The 27,539-nt window shown below is 40.3% G+C and overlaps 1 protein-coding gene across 4 annotated transcripts in view; it reads right to left on the reverse strand.

Annotated features, from left to right (window-relative positions):
• The window catches only part of adipor2 (adiponectin receptor 2), a 29,965-nt gene extending 3,543 nt beyond the window's left edge, over nt 1-26,422 (reverse strand). The window contains exons 1-5 of one of the 4 annotated variants that reach the window (XM_037121554.1): nt 26,267-26,422; nt 12,019-12,090; nt 11,246-11,496; nt 1,450-1,623; nt 277-448 (exon numbers count right to left, since the gene is read on the reverse strand). In XM_037121554.1, the coding sequence (XP_036977449.1) occupies nt 277-448; nt 1,450-1,623; nt 11,246-11,332 (433 nt within the window). In that variant the 5' untranslated portion in view covers nt 11,333-11,496; nt 12,019-12,090; nt 26,267-26,422. Of the gene's footprint in view, nt 1-276; nt 449-1,449; nt 1,624-1,793; nt 2,071-11,245; nt 11,522-12,018; nt 12,091-26,266 lie in introns of those variants that run through there. The other 3 variants (XM_037121553.1, XM_037121555.1, XM_037121552.1) reach the window with 3 other exon arrangements.
• Nucleotides 26,423-27,539: the final 1,117 nt, after the last annotated feature.

A 27,539-nucleotide genomic window follows, 5' to 3' on the forward strand; every position in this document is an offset into this window, starting at 1 on the left:
CAACATTTATTGGAACCAAGATTCAACTTAATAAAAAATCTTCATAAAGTTTATGATCATTACAACAGTACTTTTGCTGGGTGCATGCAATCTTAAAGCAAATTATGGTAAAAAAAGAAAGTTTTGAAAAGTACCAATAACAGGTATATTGATCAGTGTCACATCAGATTAACAGGGACATCTCTAAGCTTAGGATTCAGGGTTAGAATTAATGGGTTGAGTTGAGAAGTTCACAGATGTTTGGTTTATTAGAGCCTCAGCAGGTGTGTGTGTTACCTAGCAGATGTGTCCAGATGTTTCCCGTCTCCGTGTGGATTCTGAAGATGCTCTTGAAGCAGGCGCGGAACGAAGGCATGGGCGGTCTGTGGCCGTGGAGCAGGAAGTCGTTGTCCTTCAGCCAATCGGGGAGCACGTCGTGAGGTATGACACGCCACCGGCCCTCCCACACCTGAGTGGACACGGATAGAAAAATAATATATAAGCTCTGTTGTGGATGGAAGATTTTAGTGAAAAAATGACTCCTTATCACATTAAACTGTTTTTAATGGAAGCAGCAGGTTGTTTACAGAATTCAGAATGCGTGTGTGCGTGAGGAGTACAGTGTGTGTAGTGTAGGTGTCAAATGAACAGTATCGAGGTCAAGTGATGTAAATAAATAAAACTGAAGCCTGATCTGGCAGAGAACGGAAAGAAAGAATCCTTTGACAGTTTCTCTTCAGTCATTCATTTAATTTACAAGCTGCTGGTTGCAATTTCAGCACACTGTCAGTGTGTGTGTGTGTGTGTTTGTGTGTATTAGTCCAAGCTGGTGTGCTCAGCTCATTCTAGCAGTGTCACTTTACACGCAGACAGATTAACTCTTAATGTTGACCTACTTCTTCTTTTTTAACCGCAGAATAATAAATAATCACGATGACACATAGTTGGGTAAGAAAACCCTGACAGGACATAAACCAGCTTCTCAGAACTTGCTGTTGAATCCATTATGTCTGAGGGTTTCTGGCAGAAAACAAATCAATCATGTGTTTTGTCTTGTTTTTTTATAAACTTTGAACTCTCTAACTACACTTTCAAACACTTTCATGCCTAAGTAACAGCTTGATTTCTGCAGGCGTTGACTCGCCGAATCTTTGGATATTTTCCAGTTTATCTCTTATACGGAACATTTCGTGAGTTAGAAAAGAACATAAAGCACTGGAAGCTTACTCAGGACACTAAACTCTGTTTTTATTGAGTTTTCATGGTTTTATTGGTTTCTTTTACTGAGTGTTGTTGTTAAACTTCCTCTGTAAAACAAACATCACTCCTGGGATGATTCACAACTTTAGTGGGCCGTGGAATTAAACATGCAGCGCTCCAAAAACATCCGTACAGACAAGTTAAGAGGCAGGAAGCAGAGGAGATATCTATCTAAGTGTGTGTACACCTGTGTGTTAATGGGGTCCTTACCTTGTGTACGAACTCCTCCATCCTCTCCATGGCGTGGTGCGCCTGCAGCAGCGGAGTCATTCCCATGAAACCTTCATCGCTGCCCTTCTCTTCCACTTCCTCTTCCTCCTTCTCCTCGCTTCTTCTCCCTTCATCTTCATCTACTCTTCTGTCCTCGTCGCACTCTGGGATGGTCTGCCAAGACAAGAAACAGATGTATCGTTAGGATGGACAGGATGGAGACATTTTCTCATTTTTTGGACAAAGAGCACCAACGGTTTTCTTTTTCGAGCATTTAAATTTTTGATGGTTAAAAGAAGAGAAATGTGACTTAAAGACAGAGACGGCCACCTTTATTTTTATACCTTATTATACATGATGCTCACGTCGTACACACAATTGTTATTGATCCCAGTTGGTATAATCCTGCTCTCAACATGCAGATGAGATTCAACATGACCACAGAAGTTCCCTGAAGGTTCATCATCCATCACCTGCTGACCAGCGAAGTCCAACAAACTACGAGCACACATCGTGTTGCCGTTGCGTCCTGTGATGCACCATGTGGTCGTAATGAATCTGCAGTTGCTTGTTGCTAAGCCTAAGTGCCAGCGAGCAATGAGCAGGAGCAGCTAATCAGCGTTGTCACTTTTTGCAATCACAGCTAAGACATTGTGTAGCTGTGATGGCGTGCGTGCTGCAAGGTGTTAGATTATTGAACTAAGATGCCTAGAAAGTGCTCATACTTTCTAGATTAAAATAATTACAGAAAGTATATAAAAGTGTCAGGAAGCAGTGGTGAATGGGCTAAACTTTTTGGACTTCTCTTGTAATTAGAGCTGTCAGGATCATAAAATTGAAGCTGATTAACGACTTAATTGCCCCTTTTCTGTTCATTTTATGCCACTATAAAGCAAAATATACCGTCTCATATGAGGCGAAACAAAAGAACCTGCCCAACGGCGGTGAGGTCTAGACAGCCAAGCTCTTTTTATTATTTTTTTAACATGTTTTTCCTGCCGACACTGGAGCCCACGTGCAGTTCATTTGCCTCAATCAACTGACACAAATGTCCTTAATTCGCCTAATTCACCATTTGCTGGTGAATTAAACTAGTCAGGTTTGACTCTGCTGATTAAAACACTGCTGGTTCATCATCTAACTGTATCAGACTCATTATGGGCAAAAATAGAGTATATTTCAAGAAAAACAAAAGCCAATTTTTAAAAGAACAGATGTCGACACAGTCCATCTAATCTTTCGTTTACAAATGGAAGATTAGAGAGACAGTGTGAATTCAATTCACCACAATAGCTGTCACAGCTGGGGAGTCGGGCGAGGAGTTAATATGGCTACTGCTTTGTGATAAACACACAGTCATTCATCATAACTGACACACAAACAGACCCACATGCAGAGCTGAACGCACAAAGTGAAATAAAAAAAAGCAGCCAGTAGATTCAGGTGGACTAAATTGATAACACACAACAAAGAGGTGTCGAAGCATGTAAACACAAATATAAACTTCTTGAACACGCACACGCCACATTCTGTGAAAAGAATTGATTAGAAAAGATGTGCTTTCTCTTCTGAGGAAGAGGAAGAGGAGGTGGAGGAGGAGGAAGGGGTGAGGAACAAAAGAGAGACAAGAGTCAGAAAATGAGGAAAATGCAGCGAGACAGACATAGACCAGAGAGCGGCACAGAGAGAGAAGACAAGTCCTGTTGTATATATAATGCATGACTAACCCATTTTTAAAGACCCACCAGCAAAATACACTACAACCGCATGGTCCCTGTTTTGTGAGTGTGTGTGTGTGTGTGTGTGTGTGTGTGTGTGTGTGTGTGTGTGTGTGTGTGTGTGTGTGTGATGTCTCTCATGTGGACATTTACGTGTCACACAGTCAAATTCTGTGGGCACTTTCTGGTACCTAAAGTTTTGTTAGTCTGACATCTGTCTGCCTGCTTACGGCTGTGTAGACTGCGCTTAATCATGCATGACAGCGAATCTCAGTCCGCTGCTGCTGCTGTGGCTGTGTGTGGTAAAACACACACACACACACACACACACACACACACACACACACAGTTCCAATCAGACCTGAAGGCGAGAACAAAAATTCTCATAACTCCTCAGTTTCAAAAGCCAAATAACGGAGACACCTGACATTGATTGTGTGCGTGTGTGTATGTGTACTCTTTGTGAGCAGAGGGTATCTGGGTGACTGCCAAGTAGTCACGTGTACTCTGCGGTCTTTGGGTGTGTGTCGGTAATAGCCACTCATGTGTGTCCATGCATGCATGTAATGTAGGTGGGACCTTAAATCCAGATGCTGACGGTCGCGCTGTGGCTTGTGAGGTTGTTCTTGAAGGGTGTGAATACCTCTGTGTGTGTGTGTGTGTGTGAGTGTGTGCATGCAGGGGGATAACGGGTTGTCCTCTAAGAGTACTCAATATACTGTATATCATTGAATGGGTGCACACACACACATACACACACACACACACACATTTCACACCTGCACAGATGATACAGGAATAAATGAAGCATGGTGATACACTCCGATACACACCACACATGTAACATATGCACTGGGATATCACACAGTCGGATGGCAGTGAACACAGTAAATTCTTTAAGGCCAGACTCATACACACAGCACTCTACAGTACAGTATGAAAATAAAGTGACACAGATATGGAGAGAGAGGCAGAGATGAATGGGAAGGATTTAACCTACAACCTGGATGCTCAAGTGATTTATGATCAGCCACCGTCTCACTGCAAACCGCCTTCTTGTGAACGTGCACGATAAACACATTACAAAAAGGCTGCCTGAAATGCGGTGAATAATGCGAAACATCATTTGACTTAATGCAAGTGTCTTACTCAGCAGGCAAACATTTGACCTTTCAGGTGGAGTCCTGGATACACTACTCCTGCATTCAAAGCATTTGGCCAATCAGATGAAGCCCCAGCTAGCTGTCAGCTCCTCTCAGATTAATTTGGTGGTGACTACAAGGTTAGCAAGCATGGAGGAGCAAATATGGACACTTCAAATACGTTATGGTGGGGGGGCAGAGGTGGTTAATGATAACCTTAGGGTAGTCCATGAAAACAATAATAAAAACTGGTCAGGAGTGAATTAAACCAGCACCTTGGGGGCAAAACGTCATCATTATTATTGAATTTCATCAGACATGCAGGCCTACCGCAACGTTGCATCAATGTTACTATTCTGTTTTTGTTTTGTCTTGTTTGTGACAAAAAAGAACAGAAAGAACATGAGTTAATCTCTGAACTAGTCTGGATTAGTGATAATGTTATCACATGACTTTACTCCACACCCCTAGATTTTCAGCATTTCTTTTCAAACTTCTTTGTTTTTAAAACCATTTTCATACCCAAACAATGCCACTTGAGGCCATTTGTCCGTGTTTGCATATCTCCCTCTGAAGCTACAAAATGCTTTCTATGACATTTGTTCTTTATGGTTTGAGAAAACTCTCACAGGCAAAATAAGATCTATGCTTGAGAGAACCATGGTTCTCACTAGACAGCAACCACATGTAGTTATTCAAAACAGTTGGTAAATTCTGCCACAGGCTGTTTTCCTGCCTTGATCTCGATAATATTTGTGCTTAGTATTGCTGTTGCACTGTGAAGAGGAAGCTGGGGAGTTTGCAGACATTTAGAGGAAAGAGCATTGAAAATAATCAGCTGCCAGCCTGAGAGACAGAGAATAAACTTCCTTTCTCGTGAGAAACATCTGTTTGCCGGCACTAAAGTCAATCCAGACTGTGAAAGCCACAGTGTTGAGGTTTAGCAGCAGGTGATACAGAGGGTTTGGCTGCAAACTGCTCAGCTGAGGTTGTTGTAATCAAATCTAATAACAACTAAAGACCGAAGGACTGTAGTGAAGTTGTTTAAGGTTCTTGGAAACATGGGCTATCACTGACACACTAATGCACTTACATTCAGGCACACACACCCATTGTATGAATGCACTGTCAGCCACACGTGACTCGACCTTCCCAGTCTCCAAAAAGTCATTACAGCAGGGGTTAAGGAGTCAAATTACGCTCTGTGTGAAAGTGTGCACGCGGGTGGTTAAGGATATGATCCCATCCCCCTGGGAAATGTCCATCCTTAGCTCTGAGAGCTCATCATGTATGGCTAAAAACAGTCTGGAGGTCCGCGCAGCTCAGACTGGCCTCATAGCCACAGTCACATGTGTTGAGCAATCATGATCTCAGTTGTTGTCATACTTCAGCAGAGCGCTGTTTCCATTTTTCTAGGAACAGATTTTCCTGGGAGTCGCCGAAAGAAACTCCGGAAATGTATTCAAATGGATTTGTTGACATGTTAAAGACGACAACGGCCACCAAGCTATCTCAAAGTAAATATTTGGTCTTTGGGGTCTGCTGTAGGCTTGTAAACTCCGCCTGCAATTATGATGTTAACAGCCACACTCCATATTAAAATATAGAACTGACTGCTGCTAAATAAGGAGGAGAAACATGCAGAGAAATTATATACAAGGTCTCTGCCTAATGATTCTTTTCTTCAATTAATCAATTGTATAGTCAGAAATTAAAAACAGTTGATCACCATTCCACCATTAACTGTCAGAATTATTTCAGAATTATTTTCTGTTCAACAACTATTTCATTAAATGAATGAAAATAAAAATTGGATGTTTTTATGTGTGTACATGCCTGCATGAGTGTGTATGATCTTAATAGAGTGCATGTCTGATAGAGGGTTGCTAACTTTATCAGTGAGATACAGGCAAGTTGTGACAGCTCGATGAGAGAAGTCTACATGAATTTGGGGGGCTGTTTTTCATTTAAAAAAAACAAAAAGGTTAATCTGCACTCGTCTGTAAATGGACATGTGAAGGAAGAGGTAGAGCGAATGTTGTTTTTCTTTTGTGGAACAAGAAGGTCATACACATACAAAATTTAAATCAATCAATTCAAAGTAAAAAGGCTTGACTAAACCTGCAAAAACAAAACTGGGAATAACTGTGTGATTGTGATGCGCATGTTTTTTGTTTTTTTTTTTGTGGAATGTGGACAAGATTAAATAAATATTTCATCAATATGTTTAACCAGTATTTAATGAAGTATTATACATACATATTTTGTGTTTGTTCTCTTTGTTTTTATGATTTTGTAGTTCTGTTAGAAAATGTGTGTACTGCGTTCTGGGTCTAATATCAGAAGAAATTATTCTAACTTCAATGCAAGTACACTCACGTTGGAATTTGAATGAGAAACAAAATAAATAAAACCACACAACAAAAAGAAAAACTACAGTAAAGAGTTAGCACTGAATTAAAACAGCAACAGCAGGTCAGCTACAGCTGGAAAACCAAATGATGTGCAAATTACCCAGGAAAAACTTACAGAAGTGTGCTTGCAGGACAAAGTAAAAACTAACAACAACAGCATGGAAACTTCCAACACTTCTCACACGCTCCCGAGGTAAGCAACGAGTCTTGGATGACAGACAGACACGAGAACAAGAGAAGAACGAGGAAAAAATCCCTCGAGACACTGATCTGCTTAAGAATAAACAAGGCAGTTTTTCTTAAAAGCCCCTCAAGACCAATCGCTCCCCGTCTCACACACTGACACAGAAAAAAACATAGATCCAGCTCCCCTCAGACTCATTAACCATTCTGTATGTAGACCTGGCTAATGGCTTTCACCAGGCTAATGACTATTCACATACACACCTGAAACCCTGTATGTGTGTGTGTGTGTGCGTGTGTGTGTGTAAAGAGGAATCCTCAGCTCTCGTTAGTTATCTTTAGTCAGTGAATGGAAGATAAGTTTGTGTAGGAAGTGAAGAAATAGGGGAGACATTCGAGGAAAAATCTCCGGCCAACATGGAACTTCAGCCTCAATATGAACAAGGTCACATGCTGGCAGTTTGTTGGAGGGCGGGATCCAGGAAACGGCTGCCAGCCAACAAGAACAGAGCTGAAACTGTGCTGACCAATGACAGCCAGACAACTTACGATGGACCAAAGAGGGAAGAGCTCACCCTTGTACACTGTAACCCCTGCACAGCATGGATGGAGAGAGATTCGACATGTGACTCACACATGCACAGTGCTCTCTCGGGACCAAAACAATTTGGAAAACACGCCAAGACCCTAACAAAAAAAAAAAAAAGAACAGACAGTGTGTTCCAAACACATGACACAACATGCCGGACACTGAAGAACAGACACTCTGCTCAGGCTGCCATGAGACGAAGTGTTCTCTCTGTTCTTGGCTGTAGCCACGAGGAGGGCATGAAAAATCTGCATTAGCATGGCAACAAAGTAACACAGATTTTTTTCACACTGCACACAGCTGGAGGGCTTCAATCAAGGCTCTTCATTGGTTGAAGCCACCTCAGAGTCGCTTTTTGTCTTGCGTCAACGGCTGTGAGAATGGATGTCAAACTGTGGACAGGTATCACCTGCAGTGCTAGGAGATTTTAAAAGCCTAAAGTGGCATGTTGATCTTGGCAGCTACCTGAGGGATTTAAAATTCTGCTGGCATTTGTAGGATGTTACCTGGAATCAACAACTATCAGCTATCCTTTATAGATTTCCTTTCCTTTCCCTGCTCTCAGGAGTAAGGTGACAAGATTAATACCACTTACCTGTCTGTAAATATCTGGCAACAGCCAGCAGCCTTTTAGTTTAGCTTAGCTTAGCTTGGCATATAAAGTCTACACAGGGGGAAATGGGTAGCTTGGCTCTGATCAAGGGTAGAAAATTAATATAATAATATATCAAGTTTTTTAAATCTGGACAAAAAGTTGTGTCGGACTACATCTTGGCCAATCTGAATAGTTGCCAGGCAACCTACGGAGACTTCAGGACATGACCAGCCCCAGCCAAGACACCAGCAAGACTCCAGCATACAACCCGCCCAAAAAACAAAAGGTTGGTTTTAAAATTCAGCATTTGTGCACCTTAACGCAAAAGTTAGGCACACCACTGCAACCAGTGTGAGATATTAGTTTGGAGGACTTTTACACTATAAATCTTTTTTCAGTTTATTCCTCAAATACAATGGCATTATTTGTCTTCCATTCTTCCTTTATTAGAAACGTAATCAACGGCATACTCCTATAATGTCAGAGGGATAAATGCATAACCAAAGGACTGTGATGGTAGATGACAGGTACAATAAGAGGAAGTGAAACTGGATATCAGATCCACCTGAGGCTGGAGGTCAATGCAAAATTCTAGCACAAACAGAGGATGTGCAGAGGCCAAAAATCTCAAAGCATTGTTCAGCGTTTATTGGTATTTCCCTTGTTATGTTGTTCAGCGGCTGTAATAAAATTCCACATCTGGTGTTTTTGGCTGACATTCTCCTCTTCTGATTCATCTCAGTTTGTTTCAGATTAAGGTGCATGTGTACAGCAAAGTATCTTTTGTCTGATTACCGAGTAAAGAACACAGGAGTATATTCATTCTCTGGTTAAACTCCTCTGAAAAGATGGGATAACATTATTCTCTGAGGGATCTTTTCTCCACTCTCCAGAAAGTCTCATTTTCATTAGTTGCATTAGCACAAAGTTTCAATTGAAACTGACTTAGCTTCAGCTAATGCTGTCCTCAATTCCTCTAAGACTTAATCACCCAAATTGAATTAAACAATCTGTATAAGACACTGAATTGGACTGGAAGTCTGGTACTTGGATGGATTACCAATGCAAAACCATAGCGTTCGTTACAGAGGTTTCATTGTGACACGTTTTAACTGTGATGCTCTGTTGTCAGGTTTCTTAAAATAATACTTCAAACGGTCCATATCTTGTGAAATTAACTTTTAGAGGTCAATCTAACTCATAATAATAATAATAATAATGTTTTAATAAAGGATGTTGTGAAACTGTGATATTTTCAAAGATGGTTATCGCTTTAAGAAAATTTACTGTCACAACCTTTCTCTGTAAAGGTCTCTAACTAAGGGTGACTGTGTAAACAGCTACTTTAATCTGATTTCACATAAAGAAAAAAAAAATGGCAAAAAATCTTTTTTGCAAGTGTGTGGTTTGATCAGAGAGACATGGAAAGATCTCATAGGGACAAGTTCCAAAAGGTCTAAAAAGAAAGAAACTTGAAAAGAATGAGTAGTTGTGTTTTTAAAAAAAAACAAAAGAAAAAAAGAAATAATCCCTGTCCTTAGTCATGTAAAATTCAAACAGAAACCCAAAAGATCAAACTGCCAGAGAGTCTCAGAGGCAACCCGTCCAATCTGATTGCAAACAGGATGTGTGACACAAACCCCAAAGCTTCACCGCACACTCAGACATATTTCGAGACTCACACCAGCACCTACCATTAATGCTGAAACATTCAGCAGCCCAAAGGGAGGCCTGTGGGGTGTTAAAGACAGCCTGGCACTGCTGTTAGGGCCGGGGGCCCCCCGCGTGCTCTCAGGTATCAGCGTTGTGTTTCAGCAGGTAAAAAGGATGCACACACAAGCAGATACAATACACACACGCCAACACTATCGTGTTACAGCTCAACGGCTCTATGCCAGTTGCCTTTCACACTGAACAACAGCCCGACAGCTTTGTCTGCACACACACGCACACACACGCTCACACCCAGACAATCTAAACAGGAACACAAGTGTTGCCTTTGAGGGAGAGTGTCTGGCACATTTGTTTGATCAGTTCGATTGGCTGCCTTCATGGGATCCTAATCACATAGATTTTTTTTTGGTAAACATGTTTGCTTTCTTCCAGGAAGACGTCTGTGTGTATAGACACAACACGCCTATTTTTAGGAGCCGTGAATTTCACACAAGTTCAATATCCACATCAGTTTGGAGTGGAACTAAAACTGAACATCAGGCAAAGCTGAGCCAGCCGTACCATAATGCACTGCTAATTACTACAGCACAGAGTGACTCATTGCAGAGTTTGAGAAGCCTTGAAGGTGGTGAGGCTGTCGATAATAAGCGGAGGCCGAAAAGCTTTGGAAACAGGCTCATGATCAAACCATGCAAAAACAAATTCCAGGAACCTGCTGCAAGCAAAACCTGAGCAACTGATTACATATTCTCCTTTCTGCACCTGAGCAAGGCACTAAACATATGACTGCTCTGGTTATGATGCATCTAGAGTGTAATGTGTCACTGTTTTCACTTATTTTTTAATTTATTATTTATTTGTGTTTCTGTGTTTTATCCTCAAGGCTTTAAGGATAACTCACCCATCAAGGACATTAAAGTAGAACTAAACGCCACCATGAAGTGCTTTTAAAAGGCACACAACAAGCAAACTCTCACATGCTGTCCCAGTAAACCAACTTTGAATTGAAATCTGTTGAGATCAAGTTATCTGTCTCCCTTAATGTTTAATTAACTTTGGTACTTAATCTACTTTCTGATCTGCAATGCTAAAAAGCTGTATACACACAAGCAAAGGCAACAGACTCTGGATGTGTGATTGAACTGCGATGCTAATTACTGTTTCTAATGATCTACATTTACACAGCCTTGCGCTTTCCTAAATTACTGAAAAAGCTAAATCAACTCCCTTTCACATCATGCACTGATCCAGATTTTGAATTCTGAAGTATATGGTTTATGTTTATCTGTGCGTTATTACACAGACAGCTGGTCAGCATCAGTTACAGAACATTATGCTTCCCCACTAACACCACCTTTTTAATTATTAATGTGAGGGTGTGGGTGCCTTGGTGGGATAGTTTTACTGTGTGACCCGTCGAGCCACACCGCGCCACATGGCTCTGAACCAACCAGATGTCAGCATGTGTGTTGGGTACTCACCCCATTCTGTGAGGGGCACCCTGAGGTGCTGAGGTGACTGGTTGAGGGACCTGAGGTGAGCGTGTCTACTTTCTCCCGGGGACTCATGGGATCTGTAGGCTGACTAGCTGTTGTGTGTTCGACGAGGTTTGATGTTCTGTGTCGCAGAACGAAGGCCGGGCCCTCGGCCCCACTCTTCTCTCCTCCGTCCAGCTTGACACGCTGGACCAGCCTCCACAGACAGAAAACTTGATGGATGGGGTTGGTTGAATCTGGATGAAACCAAACCTGGTCAGACTTAACAGAAAAAGGTGGATGTTAGATGGTTAGAAATGTTAGGACTTGTTTGTTTGTTGATACATTTTGTATTTCTTGTATTTTTTGTGTGCATTTTCTGATTAAATAAAGGTTTTTTTCTTTTAAATGAACACACATGACTAGAATAGGGCTGAACATATATATATATATATATATATACATATATATATATATATACATATATATATATATATATATATATATATATATATATACATATATATATATATATATATATATATATATATATATATATATATATACATATATATATATATATATATATATATATATATACATATATATATATATATATATATATATATATATATACACATATACATATATATATATATATATATATATATATATATATATATATATATATATATATATATATATATATATATATATATATATATATATATAAAAAATATTATATTATATTATATTATATTATATGATAGGCGACCAACCTGGACTCTACTGAAGAGGCTGAAGTCTTTGCACTGGGCTAGTCTCTTCTCTCAGGAACTTATAGGGCAAAGCTAGCGAAGGACAGAAGTAGAGAAAACAAAAAGAGGGAAAAAGGTTAGCCTCCATGATTTTGTTTATCCTCAAATGTAAAATTACAGTAATAAAATCTATACAGAGCAAAACTGAAACAAAAACAGAAGAATGAAGCAGGACATTATAACTTTTAAAGACAATATTCTTACAGCACTAAAGTAATGAGATAATCCTGTGGGGCAATTTCCCAGTACAAAAAATACAATCCTGCGAAAACACAACTGCTTTGATTCGGAGCGATTAAGCGTAATATATACAGTACATCATAGCCAAAGCAATGGGAAGTCTTCTATTTGTGCCTGACTGCCCAGACTAAATGTATGATAGTGGGGGGATTATCTTGTAGTTAAAGGTCGTAAGATCAATCCCCATACAAGACAATCAGTCCTGCAGACAAAGCTGTCACTACAGCAATCCGTTCATTCAAAGCTGTTCTGACTCATGGCTTTATCTCTATCGCTGTTCAAAAAGTTCTCTGTGGTATCAAGGTCTCTACTACAGTCTCTAATAACACCGGCAGCCAATTAGGAGCTGCCGACTTGCTGTCATGGTAAGTTGCTTAGCGACGAGCAAAGTGTCAAGGACAAGAAAAAGAGATGCATGCACAGGAAGTAAATGTGTTCCCTGTTGAATGCCCTTTTTTCCATCTTACCACTTCACTTTCTATGCGCAGTTTACAGGAAAATATATCACCATACCACCTCATTAAAAATGTGCCAGGAAGTGTTAAAATGCAGAGCAAGGTGGGAAAGTTCCACATGACTGGGAGGTCGTACTAAACTAAAGTCTCACATTAAGTTGCATTTACATTTAGTTCTCGCTGCATTTTAAAAAAGCCTTTCCAGGACCGCAACCTAAACTTGGCGCAAGCATGGTGACTGAATGCGTCCTTGGTTTACTTTTCTATCCTTGGCAGACATTTGGCCTTCATAAGGATAAACAAGCTCATGTGTACCTGACCCCGGCCCCATTCATATCGGCATGTTTTTACAGCGGCTTGTTTCCAAACACTCACGCGACCACAGCTCTAATTTTGCGCAAATGACGAGAACTGCAGCTGCACATTCATATCAGCATATCTTTCGCTGCTGAGATCAGTTTTCTGTGTGTCTCAGCCTCTAGTAATACACACACAAGCACAAACACAAATAGAGAGCTCTCCTGAGGGGCTGAATCCGTGTGAACATGCCCTCGAGCACTGGACCACTTCATTTAAACCATTCCCCTGTGCTTCAACAAACATACATTAGTGCGTTACACACTCAAGGGGAAAGACAATACAAAGGCATGTGCATACACACCTGAGCATGCTCTTACTGTGAACATACACACAACCTGCTAAAGACATTTATAACAGGCTGATGTAAGCACGTAATGAGCAAAAGAGCTGCAATGTAAAAGACAATGTAACACCTTCCATACTCATACATATACACTAAGTTTCATGAAATGAAAGCAAATGTTTTTGACATAGGATGGGAAGTCAGTGGTGGTCACGAGTGATCGCTTGCACACGTACTCTACTGTAAGATCAGTGGGATCAAACTAAATAGAGTTCAGAGAGTTCGCAGCAATGGAAAGTTGGCCTCTTCACTGCTGCTCAGCACCTGACTGCATCTGAGCATGATGGGCTTTCATATTTGGACATTTACTTTGCAAGACAACCTAGCCTATGTACATAAAATACCCATGAATCTGTATAACGCCAATATAAAAAGAGCTAAACCAATATTACCCCCACTACAACTACTTACAACTATTCTATAACAATAAATGGCCCTACAACCAAAAGTACAACCTGAAAGTATGAAAAACTAGATGTTAATAGGAAAAATGTTCTAGGATTTGGCAGTATGACCTTAAAATAATAGTATGATATTTTTAGGCTTCATCACATTCACAATATATCTCTCAATATTTTGAAAGCTGATACTGAGGACATTCACTTGCTTTAGTCACACTTGCATACTTCAGTGAGTTGTTTACAGACATGAACTGTTTTTATCTAATAGGCAGAATAAAAGGTTATACTAATGTTCATATCAAAGGCCAATTACACGTATTACGACAATGGGAGCAGCTTTCTAGAGAATATCTTGTGTCTAACTGAGTGTATACATGTGGTTTTTCCAGTAAATGACGACTATTAGAGAGAAGAACCATCAAACCACAACTGGTGGTTTCGTCATACTGAGGTAGAGGACGATAAAGAGACTGAGAGAGTAGAAAGCAAAGACCACACAAAAGAACATTAGAGAGAATCATTAGAGGAGCTATAGGACAAATACAGAGGGTCTCATAACCCAGTGACATCGACCAACCGACAGTACAGCTATTCTAAGCTGCCAAGATGACAAAGAATACCGTTTGAGCTGAAATGACTGGCCTGTGGGCAGGTCCCCTAATCGAAATCAAACACTTCTGGCACTCAGAGATCGACCAATCAATCCCTCCACTTTTCCTCCCCCCTCTTTCTCCCTGATCGACCATTTCTGAAAATGACGTTGATGGTCTTTTTGAGCAACTGCTCCCTCATTTTCTGTCATGATGGAAAGTGAGATTTCATGCTGGGTCCTTATTAGCCGGGGAAATAAGAGGAATAAACTACTTTTGAAGAGGTGTTTTTTTTTTTTTTTTTGCAGCTGTAGTCGATTCCCAAGATAACAGTCTTGTGGCCTGATTGCCACACAAGAACAAACAGCTCTCCTGACAATTGAAACAGCAGAGACATTTTGTTCTGTTTGGGTCTGATAAGAGTCTGGAAGTGGAGGAAGGAGAAAAAAAACAAAAAACATTTAGAGACGTGTGTGGACGACCACTTACATTCAGAACCTGTACACCCATATGCAGAGAGGGTATGGTCAGCCTCCTACGGTTTTCTATCTTACCATGTTTGTGTTTTTGACTTTTTACACACTCATTGGCCCAGCCTTCAAGAGCCAAATGGACTACCACAGTAGCAGAACAGAACAGACTGACCCCATATTGAGATAAACCACTTGCTTCTGTATGATGGAGCAGAAAAGAAAAAACTGATTCAAACACCCAAATCAAATGGGGTTTGCCGGCTCCATATGTAGAAGTTTCAGTTCTGAGCGAACAGCTGACACATTGTGTCTGTCGACAACAGGATGCAAGATGACGCATCAAGATGTTTTGAGTCAGCTAACTGTATGATTGCGATTTTCTTGGCTCGGGAATGTTGTAAACGCCCTTACTTTCCCCCCCATTAAAGTCCCTGAACCAGGTTCAATTTCCTAAAATCAAGCTCCATGAAACAAAACAATAACACAGACAAGTTTCCCATCTGTTCGTTTTTTCGAACTTGGAAAAAACATCAAACTGTCTCAGAGTGACACCCTAACCCCAGGAAGAGACAGATGGACACAGAGGAAAAAACAGTACAGAAGCCTGAAGGAACCAGACTGTGGGTCTAGGAGGGAATTGACCAATACTCACTCTTCACCCACAAAATCTCCTTGTGTGCACAGTACCCTTTACCAACACTTCCCTTTCTTGGCTAATGAAACTGCTCAGTGGACACATCTTTTCAAATGCTCAGCAACCTAGAAAGTCTTTTAGTATGGACCTCTTTTAATTGTTATTTTTTAATCTCCTGACATTATGAAGCAGCCCAGGGCTGAGACTTAAACAGCGACGCCATCAATAACGTTATTGCCTTTTAACCATTGTTGCTATTGTGCTTTTATATTTGATGCTATTGATTTGACCCAGAGGTCAATACCAGCTATAGTGTGAGTTTGTATCCACTACAGCTGATAATAGCGGTGTGTATAAATGTCTTGCAGGCTGTGATGGCATGTTGTGAGTTGGCAATTCAGCTCCGATTTTGTACTTTGAGATGTGTTTTTAGTTTGTTGACATACAGCATCTTATCTGCACTTAATGTCGAGGCATGTTCTGTCTGACACACTGAAGGTATCCCAACTTCAAATAGCTTTAAGTAACAGTAGATAGCGGGTTGCTTGAGTTACTACATCACAGTCTCATGTGAAGGCTGCTGGTATCCAGAGGACCATTAATTGTCTTCTGAAGAGATCAAACCTGTGACTTATCACAACAATCTCCCTAAACGTCAAGTCACTCTGTTGTCGAAGCCACTGACACATCTGAAGAGCCTTGTTGTTCCCTGTTATGTTTATATTAATGTTAATCATTGATCTGCACTGAAATTAAAAAATACTCAGAGGATCAACACTTTTTTTCTTGTATTTCTTAAATCAAAACCTAAATATTACTTTCTCCTCCAGAGTTGGATGAGAGGACTAGAACCACTTGTATATCTAATTATATATGAGGCAGCAGCCAGTTAGTTTAGCATAAACAGGTATCAGAATCAGTTTTCCTTTATTGTCCCAGAAACTGGGAAATTTGTTTACCACAACAGCCAAAGGACAGTAGCATTTTAAAAAACAATAACAATAGTATAACATTATAAAACACTATAATCAAAAGGTAAGAACTAGAATAGAATAGAATAGAATAAACTCCTATATACATATGAAGATAATATTGTACAAAATTAACATGTAATTATAAACAGTGTGGCAGTGAATTTTATTAACAAATAATAATAAATATAGGTAGTTATAAAAATTGACCAGGTGCACCAGGGCATACTAAAAATGAGAACACCACAGCTAGCTGTTTCCCCCTGTTTCCAGCAATTTATGCTAAGATATGCTAACCAGCTTCTGGCTGTAGCTTTACATTTACAAGAAAAAACAAGACGGTGTTCTCACCCATCTCTCAGCAGACCATCTTCACGGGTCTAGATTTCATCTCATATTGCCCTTATTAGTCTACATGGTAAATAGATCTGTAAATAATGATCACATTTTTTTTCTAGTGCTCCTGTACTGAGAGATCAATGGGAACAATAAACATGCTAAGGTTAGCATGCTAACACTCTAGAGACAAGGTCATTTATCTATGTGCACTTTCACACACATGCATGAGCATGTGCCTAGCATTCCCTCATGCTCATCGTCACCATCTTTCTCTCACTCTCTCCCTCACACACTCACAAGCAGAAGACAGCTGATTTCACTCCAAAGTCATTGTAGAGCAGTGAGGACGTCGCTCAGAATAATCAATCCTGGCAAGCGACAGACAAACCACACAGGAACTCAGGTGAAAAGAAAAACAAAAGACTGGGGGAAGGAAGACAATAACAACGACTGAAACCCGAAAAGAAATGTCAATGGGAATTGATTTGTTCTCTACTTTTCTCTCCTCAAGGGGAAAGAGTGATTGGTGAAACTGGGCAGGAGCAGCAGCTGTAAAAAGTGGAACTGAAATGAAAAAGAAGCAGAAGTACCTACTTCTGGTTCTTTAACTGTAGACTAGGGACCTACTTCAGGCTAAGGGCCCATCTGTCATGGCTGTGAATGAACTAAAAAATCCCTTGTATATCACTTTGTGTATAAATTATGTGTTATAGAAGAGGAGGTCTTCGGTTGAATGTGAATGCTGCCTGAATATGAGGCGTGAACACGCTGGGTTTAGGGCACCAAGGGAGAGAAAATGTGTTTTTATGACAAAGTTCACTGTACACAATGGGAGTGGGTGAACACATTACATCTGCTAACCTAAGGAGAACGAGAAGGGTACAAGATTTAAATGTTACAGATGGACAGAAGATACGACTAAGTAAACCTGCTTAGCAGCATCGTCTGGTGGTGTGACATGTGTGACTCAGTGTATCGATGTTTGTGTAGTGACACATGGAGCACTGGGTGAAATTCTACTCTAGAGATCAGCAGGTTTCTTTACAAATGTAGGACAAAGGTTCAACAGTTTAAAGTGTTGTGTAAGCTGTCGATAAACTGAAAAACTTTAGGGCCATTTTCACACAAATTCAAAACCTAACTTAGAGGAATCAAAATATGGAGATCAGAGGGAGATAACTTGAAAAGCAGAGGAGGAAAAGTAAGAGGATTTAAAGGTCATCCACACCAAGAATAATAACTAGAACAATATCTATTAGTAGGGCGACTGTAGCTCAGTGGGTAGAGCAGGTCGACTAGTGATCGAAAAGTCGCTAGTTCAAATCCCGGCACCGGGCAAGGCTGCATGTCGAAGTGTCCTTGAGCAAGATACTGAACCCCACATTGCTCACTAGTGAGGGCCCTGCGATGAGCTGGCAACTTATCCAGGGAGTACCCTGCCCTCGCCCTGAGACAAGGCTGGGATTGGCTCCAGCAGCAACACCCCGTGACCCCATGGAAAGGGATAAGCGGTTACGGACAATGACATGACATGACAATATCTATTAATGGATGATTTTTAAACTCATTCCAACTAAAGACGATGGATGAATCCAAACCCCAACTATGCAATGACTGAACACTGACAGTCAATCAAAATTCTTTTGAATTCAAAGGGCAGATGGATGCTCCCATTGCTATCATTATAGTTGGTTAATACATATGTTTTAGCACTTGCGTAACAATGTTACAGGTGCGAACACCTTACTCTCATTTAGCTGTCTTATTGTTTGGAAGAAGGAGTCTTTTATGCAAGCTAGAGGTCAAGCTAGCTATTTCTTTGCAAAAATAATCTTGAAATAAATTGCATATTCTTATATTGGCTGATATTTGCCTCCCATGAGGTCTGCCGAGTGTTTCACATAAATTTCTGTGTTGGTAGCTCTTCGATTCTAAGGAGACTCGTGATTAAAGCTTTATTCAAGACAGGTGTGCTGGAAAGTTAAAACACACTACTGGCTGCAACACTAATCTCATTAGGGAGATTTAGCATGTTAAGTGTAACCTATTCCTCTTACATTTTTTAATTCTAAGGCTATTTACTGCACATTATAATGAACATCCTGCTTGAGATTCAACTAAAACACAGGATTTTTACACACTGCACAGAGTGTTTATCCATGACTTCCTCAGCATTGTTACAGTATTCCTATTCTACTTCTAGTTCTTGTATAGTGAAAGTCAGTGGCTGTCAAGCAACTTGCCTTTTTCAATGCAATGTGTGCTCACCGCTTGAGTCACTTTGTCAGAAACGGCCTGTGGCCTGTGGCCTGCTAGTCATTACTCTCTCTCTCTCTCTCTAACAGAGTCACACAAACAAACACTGACTGTACCACATAGGGAAGCAGGGCATTTATTTCGGTCTATTTTCCTGTTGACACAAACAACATTAGTACTATATAAAAAGAGTTTTGTTTTTTTTTCCATAGTGATTGTGGCAATGACATAAATAGAATGAACCATAACAGCAATGATAACATTGAATTAACAACAGACATCAAGCAAAACCTGAAGACTGAAATACCTTTTTGGACATGAGATCTACTTTCTTTTAGTTGTTATGGTGAACTTGTTAACAGTTTCTTATTTACACATCCAACCAACTCCCAAGGGAAATGTCTGCCTCTGTAACTGTTCACCAGCTCTGAGAATGGGATGCAATGAAAGCAGGGAAAGTGAACCAAAACGGTAAAAAGTTGCAGGCCATACAGATGAATAATGAGGCGAAACTTCTATAAAGCTCATTAAAGTGCTGTATATTGAGGTGACAGTTCTTTGTACACTATGCAAGAGCCATTTCACACTCTCACATGATTCACTGGTACATAAAACAGCAATTATAGCCACATAAAAGTAGGTCAGTGTATCTTAAACCAGCGTTTCAGCACGCGCAATGTTGATCTTTTGGGCTACATAAGATGCTGTGTGTGATTCAGTTGATCAAACTCAGTGTGTGCCCGGTGTCACAATGAGGTGATGCCATCTAAAAACAGAACTCCACTCTGAGCATGACTTTCAGCTTTTCCATGACCTCAAATCAGGTTTACCAGGTTAGACAGGCACCAGCAACAGCCAGCAAGAGACACTGTGTTTAAAACAGGTTCCACAGGTCTGTCAGTTTGAAATCATTCAGAACATGTTTACACTGATCTCTATCTGTCGTTTACTCGTCGAGGCTGTTTTTCCTAGCAATAGTTTTCACAACCTTATAAGCCTCCTTCACACATAATTACCAGTAAATTACTGGGGTTGCCTAAGTTAAGGAACAGTTCCAGCCTTTTCACACATACCATCGCAATGCTGGAATAGATTGGGCAAGGGACTGTGTAGCAGATGGGGGTGATGCAGCACTAATGGAAACCAACTGGCATAAAACCCAACTGAAGAAGCTGGGTCATGTACACAGTGGAAGACGTCTATTCCCATTTTCAGGAACATGCCGTGCAGGTAGCTGTTTCCATCCAAGGCTCTTATAGTGTATAAAATATTCAACAAGTAAGGCCTCAACAATTAATCTATTAATTATCATCTATTAATTTAATTGCCATTCTGAAATGTAGTTTAAAACACTTGAGGACATCTGCATGGTAATTCTTCACCATCTTAAGACACCTTGTTGACCAAACTACTAATGGAGAATTAACTTATAAACACTGACAATAATTTCCATAAATTGTCTGGGATTCAAATATGTCATCAGTGGAGTCTTGTGATCCTTTTGCTTTATCATCTTTGGTCAGATAGACGTGACATGTTACTGCTTGCAGGGAAATTTGGTGAACAGATCTCTCTCAATATTGATCCCTGCTTCCATTCACGCGACCCAAAGCAGCAAACATTTCACAGACTGACTGAATGTGTAAAGAGGGCTATAGTCAGCTAAAGCACAACAGCTAGGTTTATTTAAAATCTAACAGATGTATTTATATTTTAAAAGACCACAGACCACGGATATATGAGACAATGCTTAAACAAAAAGAGAATTCACAAATCTTAATGAATTCTTCTTGTACAAAGACATTTTGATGAAATTTCCTTTCCAATTAGCTTTTCTTCTAGAATTACTTTCACTCTTACTATAAAGCCAAGTTGTGGTGACTTTAACAACCAACGCACAGGCAACACCACAGACACTTCAACCTTCAACAGAATCTTTTTTGTACTAACATCCATCCAAAAGCCACAAAGACAATATATAATGACTTCCTGTGGCAACTGATTGTGCACATTGCCCTTTAAACGACGTGTTAAAGTCAACTTGCTCCTGACATGTCATGTCTGTCTCCCCTTCCACTATTTGCTAACATCAGTACAAGTCAAACAAAGATCTATACCTTGAAAGGTCAAGGTGAGTGTGAATGGTAGTTGGTAAAGACGCTTGTTAAATCGCCTATACCATGAGTCCCTGATCTTGCTTACTCCGGTAGAAAGAAAAGCAGTATTGACGTCAACATCTTACTTCAATTTTCCTCTTTTCGTCCCAGTGGTTTTGTCTCTAAAAAGCAATTAATCCTGTAGATCATCAGCCCTTGAACCAAAATCACTTCAAACCTTTTCATTGTGCGGAAACAGATGAATTACAATTGTGGATTCAATAATGTACTGAATGCAATAAATGAAAAAGGAGACTTTCTGGCTGGTAAATTTGTTACTGTTTTGTTATGCATCATCAAATTTTCTTTCTAAAAAGTTGTTTTAGTGACTCTGAGGTCAAAGTACTCATTTGGTGGTGTGGTGTGCTTTATGCTGTGTGTGTTCCCGTGGCAGGAGGTTGGTGAATAGGGCCCCCTTTGTGTTTAGGACAGCTTTACAATGATGTAAACCTGCTGTTGGAGACCACATGACTGCTTTTACTGTTCGCTGGGAGCATGCATTCGTACTTAGACCTGCACTTAAACATGACCACACATAAACACACCCACCCCAACGTGATATTCCTGAACACACCTCTGATTCTCCGTCCACATGCAGCTACACCTAAAAGCTAGTCAGTGCAAGTAACTAAGTAAAAAAAGCAGATTGATATGGATGGGGTTTGCTTCAGGAGAAAATTAATGGTAGAGACAGACTATTTGCAAGATAGTTTTGCATGTTTTCGACATCAAAAGTTGCCTTTTAACTCACATCGACCAACTGGCAGCAACAACAAACCTACTTCATCTCAAAATTTACATAATTGAATTGTATAACTATCACACGTCATATCTAGGTTGTCTGTGTTAGTACGGTGACCACTCAGTCCTGGTACAGCTATGAGTTACTGATGCTGCTGCCAGCAGTCTTATGATGGAGAGAAAAACAAAGAGGGCCAGTGTGATGTGAACCACACACACTTGTTCTCTCATTCAAATATACACACAGGCGGCCACATTAACATCAAGTAACACACACTCACACACACACACACACACACACACACACACACACGCTATGTTCATAAGAATTTCTTAATTCCATCAGAAGACGAGAGGAACAAACCATGACAGATAGCACATGCTCAACTTATGTTAGGTGACATTCAGGTGTCCTTCTCAAGAGGAGACGGGCTGATTTCTTATTTGTTAATTCACAACGGAAACAATCTGTTGAGTACATGTTAAACAGCGCTAGTCCCTCAGTCAAATGCTCTACCCGTCTCCAACCAAACATTCACGCTAGAAATAAACCAACTGGCTGTTTTTTTTAATCAGTGCCAATCAGACTTTTTTTTCAAATTACAGTGTCCAGTGGTTGTACAGCCTCCATCGGTGTCAAGGTGAGCGAGTGTTCAGACGAGCCATACTCCATCTATTGTTATTATACTGGATTCAATGAATCCACTATCAATCCACCTATAAAACAAACATCAGTAGGCCACAGGTTAAAACTTTTTAAACTTGAGAGGTGGTTCATCCGACAGAAGGTATTACTTTAACATTTCAGTGAAATTCATTGAGAATATAAGAAGCAAAACCATGTCCACTGACAGTCAACAGTTTGCCTCCAGAAAAGAGAAGTGCTCCGACAATCACAACTGTCCACTCAGATACAATGCAACAGATCCATGAGCAGAAAAATCCACATAAATCATTGGTATGACAGGCTGACCAGCAACTTTGGCCAAGTTATTAACTCTTATAACTTCAGTCTGTGGGTGGTGAAGGCTGAAAAATAAATCTGATACAGATGCTGAACTAACTTACCAACTTAACTACAGCAGAGAATTCTTGCAGATGTGAAATATTCCTGGAAAATGTGTAAATGTCCCTGGACCTATAAATAGTGCCAAGGTTAACATGTAAACAGGTTAAATCCTGCCCAAATTACCACCCTGAGATATTTAAAGACACTGCTCCTTGTCTGTAAATGGTACTGACTGAACCAACAACCATCTGAACACAACAGACCACAGCAAGGTCAGTGCACTTTTGGCTGTCCTGCTGGTGAATGCAGTGGAACTAAATGCAGTGGTTTTCAAGCACTGGGTGGTAATCCAAAGGCGGGTCACGGGCGGATAAAAATAGGTCCCCTTAATGTTCTGATGAAAAGCGAACATGAGGCCTCTAACTATAAAGATATCAGCGCCGACTGACTCTGCAACATGAGAACATTTTGGTCACCAACAATTTTTTGACTGTCAGATTACTGTCAATTTGCCAATATCTAAGATTTCTCTGAGATTTTCTTTCTCAAGCTGTTAAATTGGGTTGGTTCCACTTATTAAGAGACAGACTCAGGTTATATCTAAATCTTTTTGAGTGCCTTCGCTTGTGTGCTTTCCTACTGAGAATTCGTGTTGTTGGGATCTGGGTAAAGACATGTGCTGTGGATGAACTTGATAATAGAAATAAATCCACATGTACACTCTCCAAAAAATCCCCTTTTTGATGCATAAAATTGCACCTCTTGGAATTTGGATAATACACTTGGCCATATAGTGATTTCAATTATATTTTTCCCCAACATCTACATATTTACGAACTAACAGCCATGCATATATACTCTGACACACTGAAACAAAAATAATCTTTCTCTTGATGACGTTTACACTCAGTGTTTGGGGTGGACGATGCCTCCTGTGTCTATAGATAAGCAATTACGGTAACTAGTGACAGTCTTATTTAGCAGGGTGTATTGCGAATGTTGTGATGTGTGTGCATATTCACTTAGGCAACAACATAACAACATAATCCGTTGAAGAATAAGGCACATTTTATACACAACACGCACGCAAACACAGGTTTGTTTTGAGCAAAGGAAAGAAAGCACAGACAGAGGCAAGAAAAGGAATATAAAAGAAAGAATGAGGAGGCTACTCTGTCTTATGATCAATCAATTTTTGCACTGACAGTCCTCTACTATTATTAGAAGCTATGTTTAGCTGGTCTCCTGCCTGGCACACTGTCAAAGACTGACTTCATTATACATTAAATTCTCTAGAGAGTTGAACTTCCAGTGAAATAAAATATGACGTATTGCTCAAAAGCTACCGTGGGAGACTTGGTGCACACATTAGCCCAAGCGATGGAACTGAACTCATTCTTTGTTTAATTGCAATCAATATCACCCAACAGGAAATTACCGCAAATTTCCTGGTTAGATTAGCCTCAGATAAATGAACTCCACATAGTACTGTGGGAACAGTTGCTATACATAAAAATGACACACAGGTCTGCTTTGTTTCCCTGCATGAGCTTTGACACAGACAGACACTGACACATGAGACCAACAGCAGGGATGTGTAATTATATTTACAGGTCACAGTTTAAAGTTGCTTTCCAATGTGCGCTGTTAAGCAAACTTGCACTTTGAGATCAGGATACTGTCAAGCCCCAAAGGGTCAAACTGCACATGGCGGTGCGGATTAAAAATGCAGAGTGGGTTTCAACACAAATACCAGCTAAGACTCTGCTCCATGAAATATCCATGGGTTAATCTCAAGCTAGAGGGGTGACTGGGAGTGTTTCTGTACATTTAAAGTTTGGGTTCAAGACAAATAGGCTATCAGCTACCAAGCCCATGAAATATTTATGAGATGACCTCATGCTTTGTGGCAAACTGAACAGTCAGAGGAACACCGAAATGGGATGGGCACGCATGCAAGCGCTGTATGTGCGTGGAGTACAACTAAAATAAATGCTGACTCGCAGTAAAAAAAGACTAATTAAACACAACATAATATCCAGTCTAGAAGATTTGGAATATTGAACTGGGCCGATAATATTTGATGACTACAAACATCTATCAGCTGCCTTTTTTTGCAGAAAGCATCTTTTTTTAAAAACACTAATAAAAATGTTGTTTTTTTCTCAGAGAAACTGCCGAAATAAACCTCATGAATAAATTACAGCGTAAATTTGTGTAAACTGTGTGTTCAATCCCCGCAGACTAGAATAAAGCAGATGGACTGGGTTTAGATCAGGTCTTTTGAGTCTTTGAGGTTCAACGTCATAAAATCAACTACGATCATATTTTTTTAAAATACCTACTGTATAATGCTATGGCTATATTACACATAAAAATCAGTGTTTTCTCAATCTAAAAAGTCAAGAGAGAGCCAGATGCCAGAACAGATGTTAAGATACAAGATCAACCAAGCTGAGCCTAAAAAAACAAAACAAAAACAAAGAAAACAGGACTGTCAAGTGTTTTAGTAAAGCCTTTACACCAGCTACTTGCATCTTGTTGTTAATAACAAAAGATTTTAGTGCGCATAGATAGCAGCACATTGAGCCAACTAAGCGATGATGTAAACTCAGACAGAGTAGAGAGGAGTCAACAAAACACTGGCGAGCAAGCGAGACAAAGAAACCCAAAACTCCAGCCAGACTCCCCTCTTGTTGACAGCCACGAAGGACCATTTTTATCAGTCTCACCTCAAACTGTTGCAAAAATATCCCACCTTACGTTTGACCCAGGAGGTGTTGTCAATGTTAAAACAAGAAGCAGACTGCAGCCCATCGACAGCCTACGATGATGTGTTTGTTTACACCGAGCTAGCGAAGCTGGCTAGTCCGCTAACTAACAGCTGCTAAAGCCAAAAGAAGCTAGATAACTCTTTAATGACGCTTGTGTTCGTCTTGACAGCTTAACGCGTCCACCTATCTGCCTTTTAGCAAGCCAAATACTTCCTCCAGATGAGTGCAACGCCACGCAGAGAGAGAACAGCGCTATGCTTTTCCCGCTGGCTACTAGCAGATTATGCTTCTCTCTGTTGTTTTGACAGCCAGAATTAGCCGGATAGCAAAGCTGCTAGCTGGCAGGTTACATTCACAGAGGCGCTAACGTTACGCTAGGAAAGTCCTGGGTGGATTCAACAGTCCGAAACAAGGTAGAACAACCATAATAACAACACATAGTGGTCAGTGTCAGTCGTGTTGCTCACCTGGTCCTGCTGTCTGTACAGGAATCCGTCCTCTAGGTAGTGTAAGACAGTTGACACAGAGTTGTAGTCGCGGCTGTGCTCCTGTCTACTCTGAACGGGGATTCTGACTGTCGCTAGACCAGACTGGACCCAGCGACGTCGGAGAGAGGCAATCACTGCGTGACGCCGCTCGCATGACGGCCGACAGCCAATCAGAGCACGGAACGGAGGAAAAAAACACACTCTGACGAGCAGGAACAGGAAGTAGCTTTCTAAACTGATCAACGTTGTAGTTTTTCACTCCTTTGGCAGACAAGTGTTTGAAATGAGTCGACATAGCAACATTTATTCGCTGAAACAATTACATGTGATAGGTTATAACATATTATGCCGCTCTGTGTTTAATATAAATGGTGTTTTAGCTGTTCAGCCAGCTCTTTCATGCAGAAACTTGTTGAGCAAGCAGCTGCCATGTGGACATTGAGCAACTTTCAGTTGTATTTGGTCAAGTTCCACCCAGTCTATATATTATCTCTTAAGCCACAAAACAAAGAAACATTATATTGCACAGCACAACAGCCACGTGTTCATGCTGCAACTAAAGTCCATTTTTATGATCAATTAATCTATTGTAAGTATTTTTGTGATTAAAAAGGCAAATGACTTCTTCAGATTGCTTGTTTCATAGGATAGTTTAAAAGCCCAAAGATGGTCAGTAATTGATGACAATACAGGGAAAACAAGGAAAACAACAAATGTTTAAATAATTCAAATGTTTTTAAAGGTTTTTTTTTGTACTTATACATGGCAGTTGTTCCAAAATAGTGTATATGTCCAGGTGTGCCTTCAGATTGTGTTACAACCATTGATTATTATTACAGCATCATTCATTTCCCCCTACAGAAGCAAATTCTATTCCCTAAAAAAATTTCTGGATGCTTCTTTACACCGAAATGAATGCAGGTGTGCCTTGAGATTGGCCTTGGCTTTTCCTTTGGTTTTGGGGGTTTTGAAAACCATTTAGATACAGTGAGGCTGAATGATTAATTCATTAGAAAATTGCTGATAGGCTTAGAATAAGTTATGCTCTAGCTGTAATAACACAATTGCTGGTAATTTGCATTAGTTATTCTAAGAAAGGTCATAAATCCTTAACAAGCGATGAGCAACTACAGCATAAATAAAACATGTGCAGATGTGACGACTCCACCTCAATATCCGAGAGGCGAGGATGCAGTGAGTCAGAAATTACTTCATCCTGAGAATCACACCACCACTGGATCACCTGCCCTGA

Source organism: Acanthopagrus latus, chromosome 14 (assembly GCF_904848185.1).
Source record: "Acanthopagrus latus isolate v.2019 chromosome 14, fAcaLat1.1, whole genome shotgun sequence".
NCBI lineage: Eukaryota > Metazoa > Chordata > Actinopteri > Spariformes > Sparidae > Acanthopagrus > Acanthopagrus latus.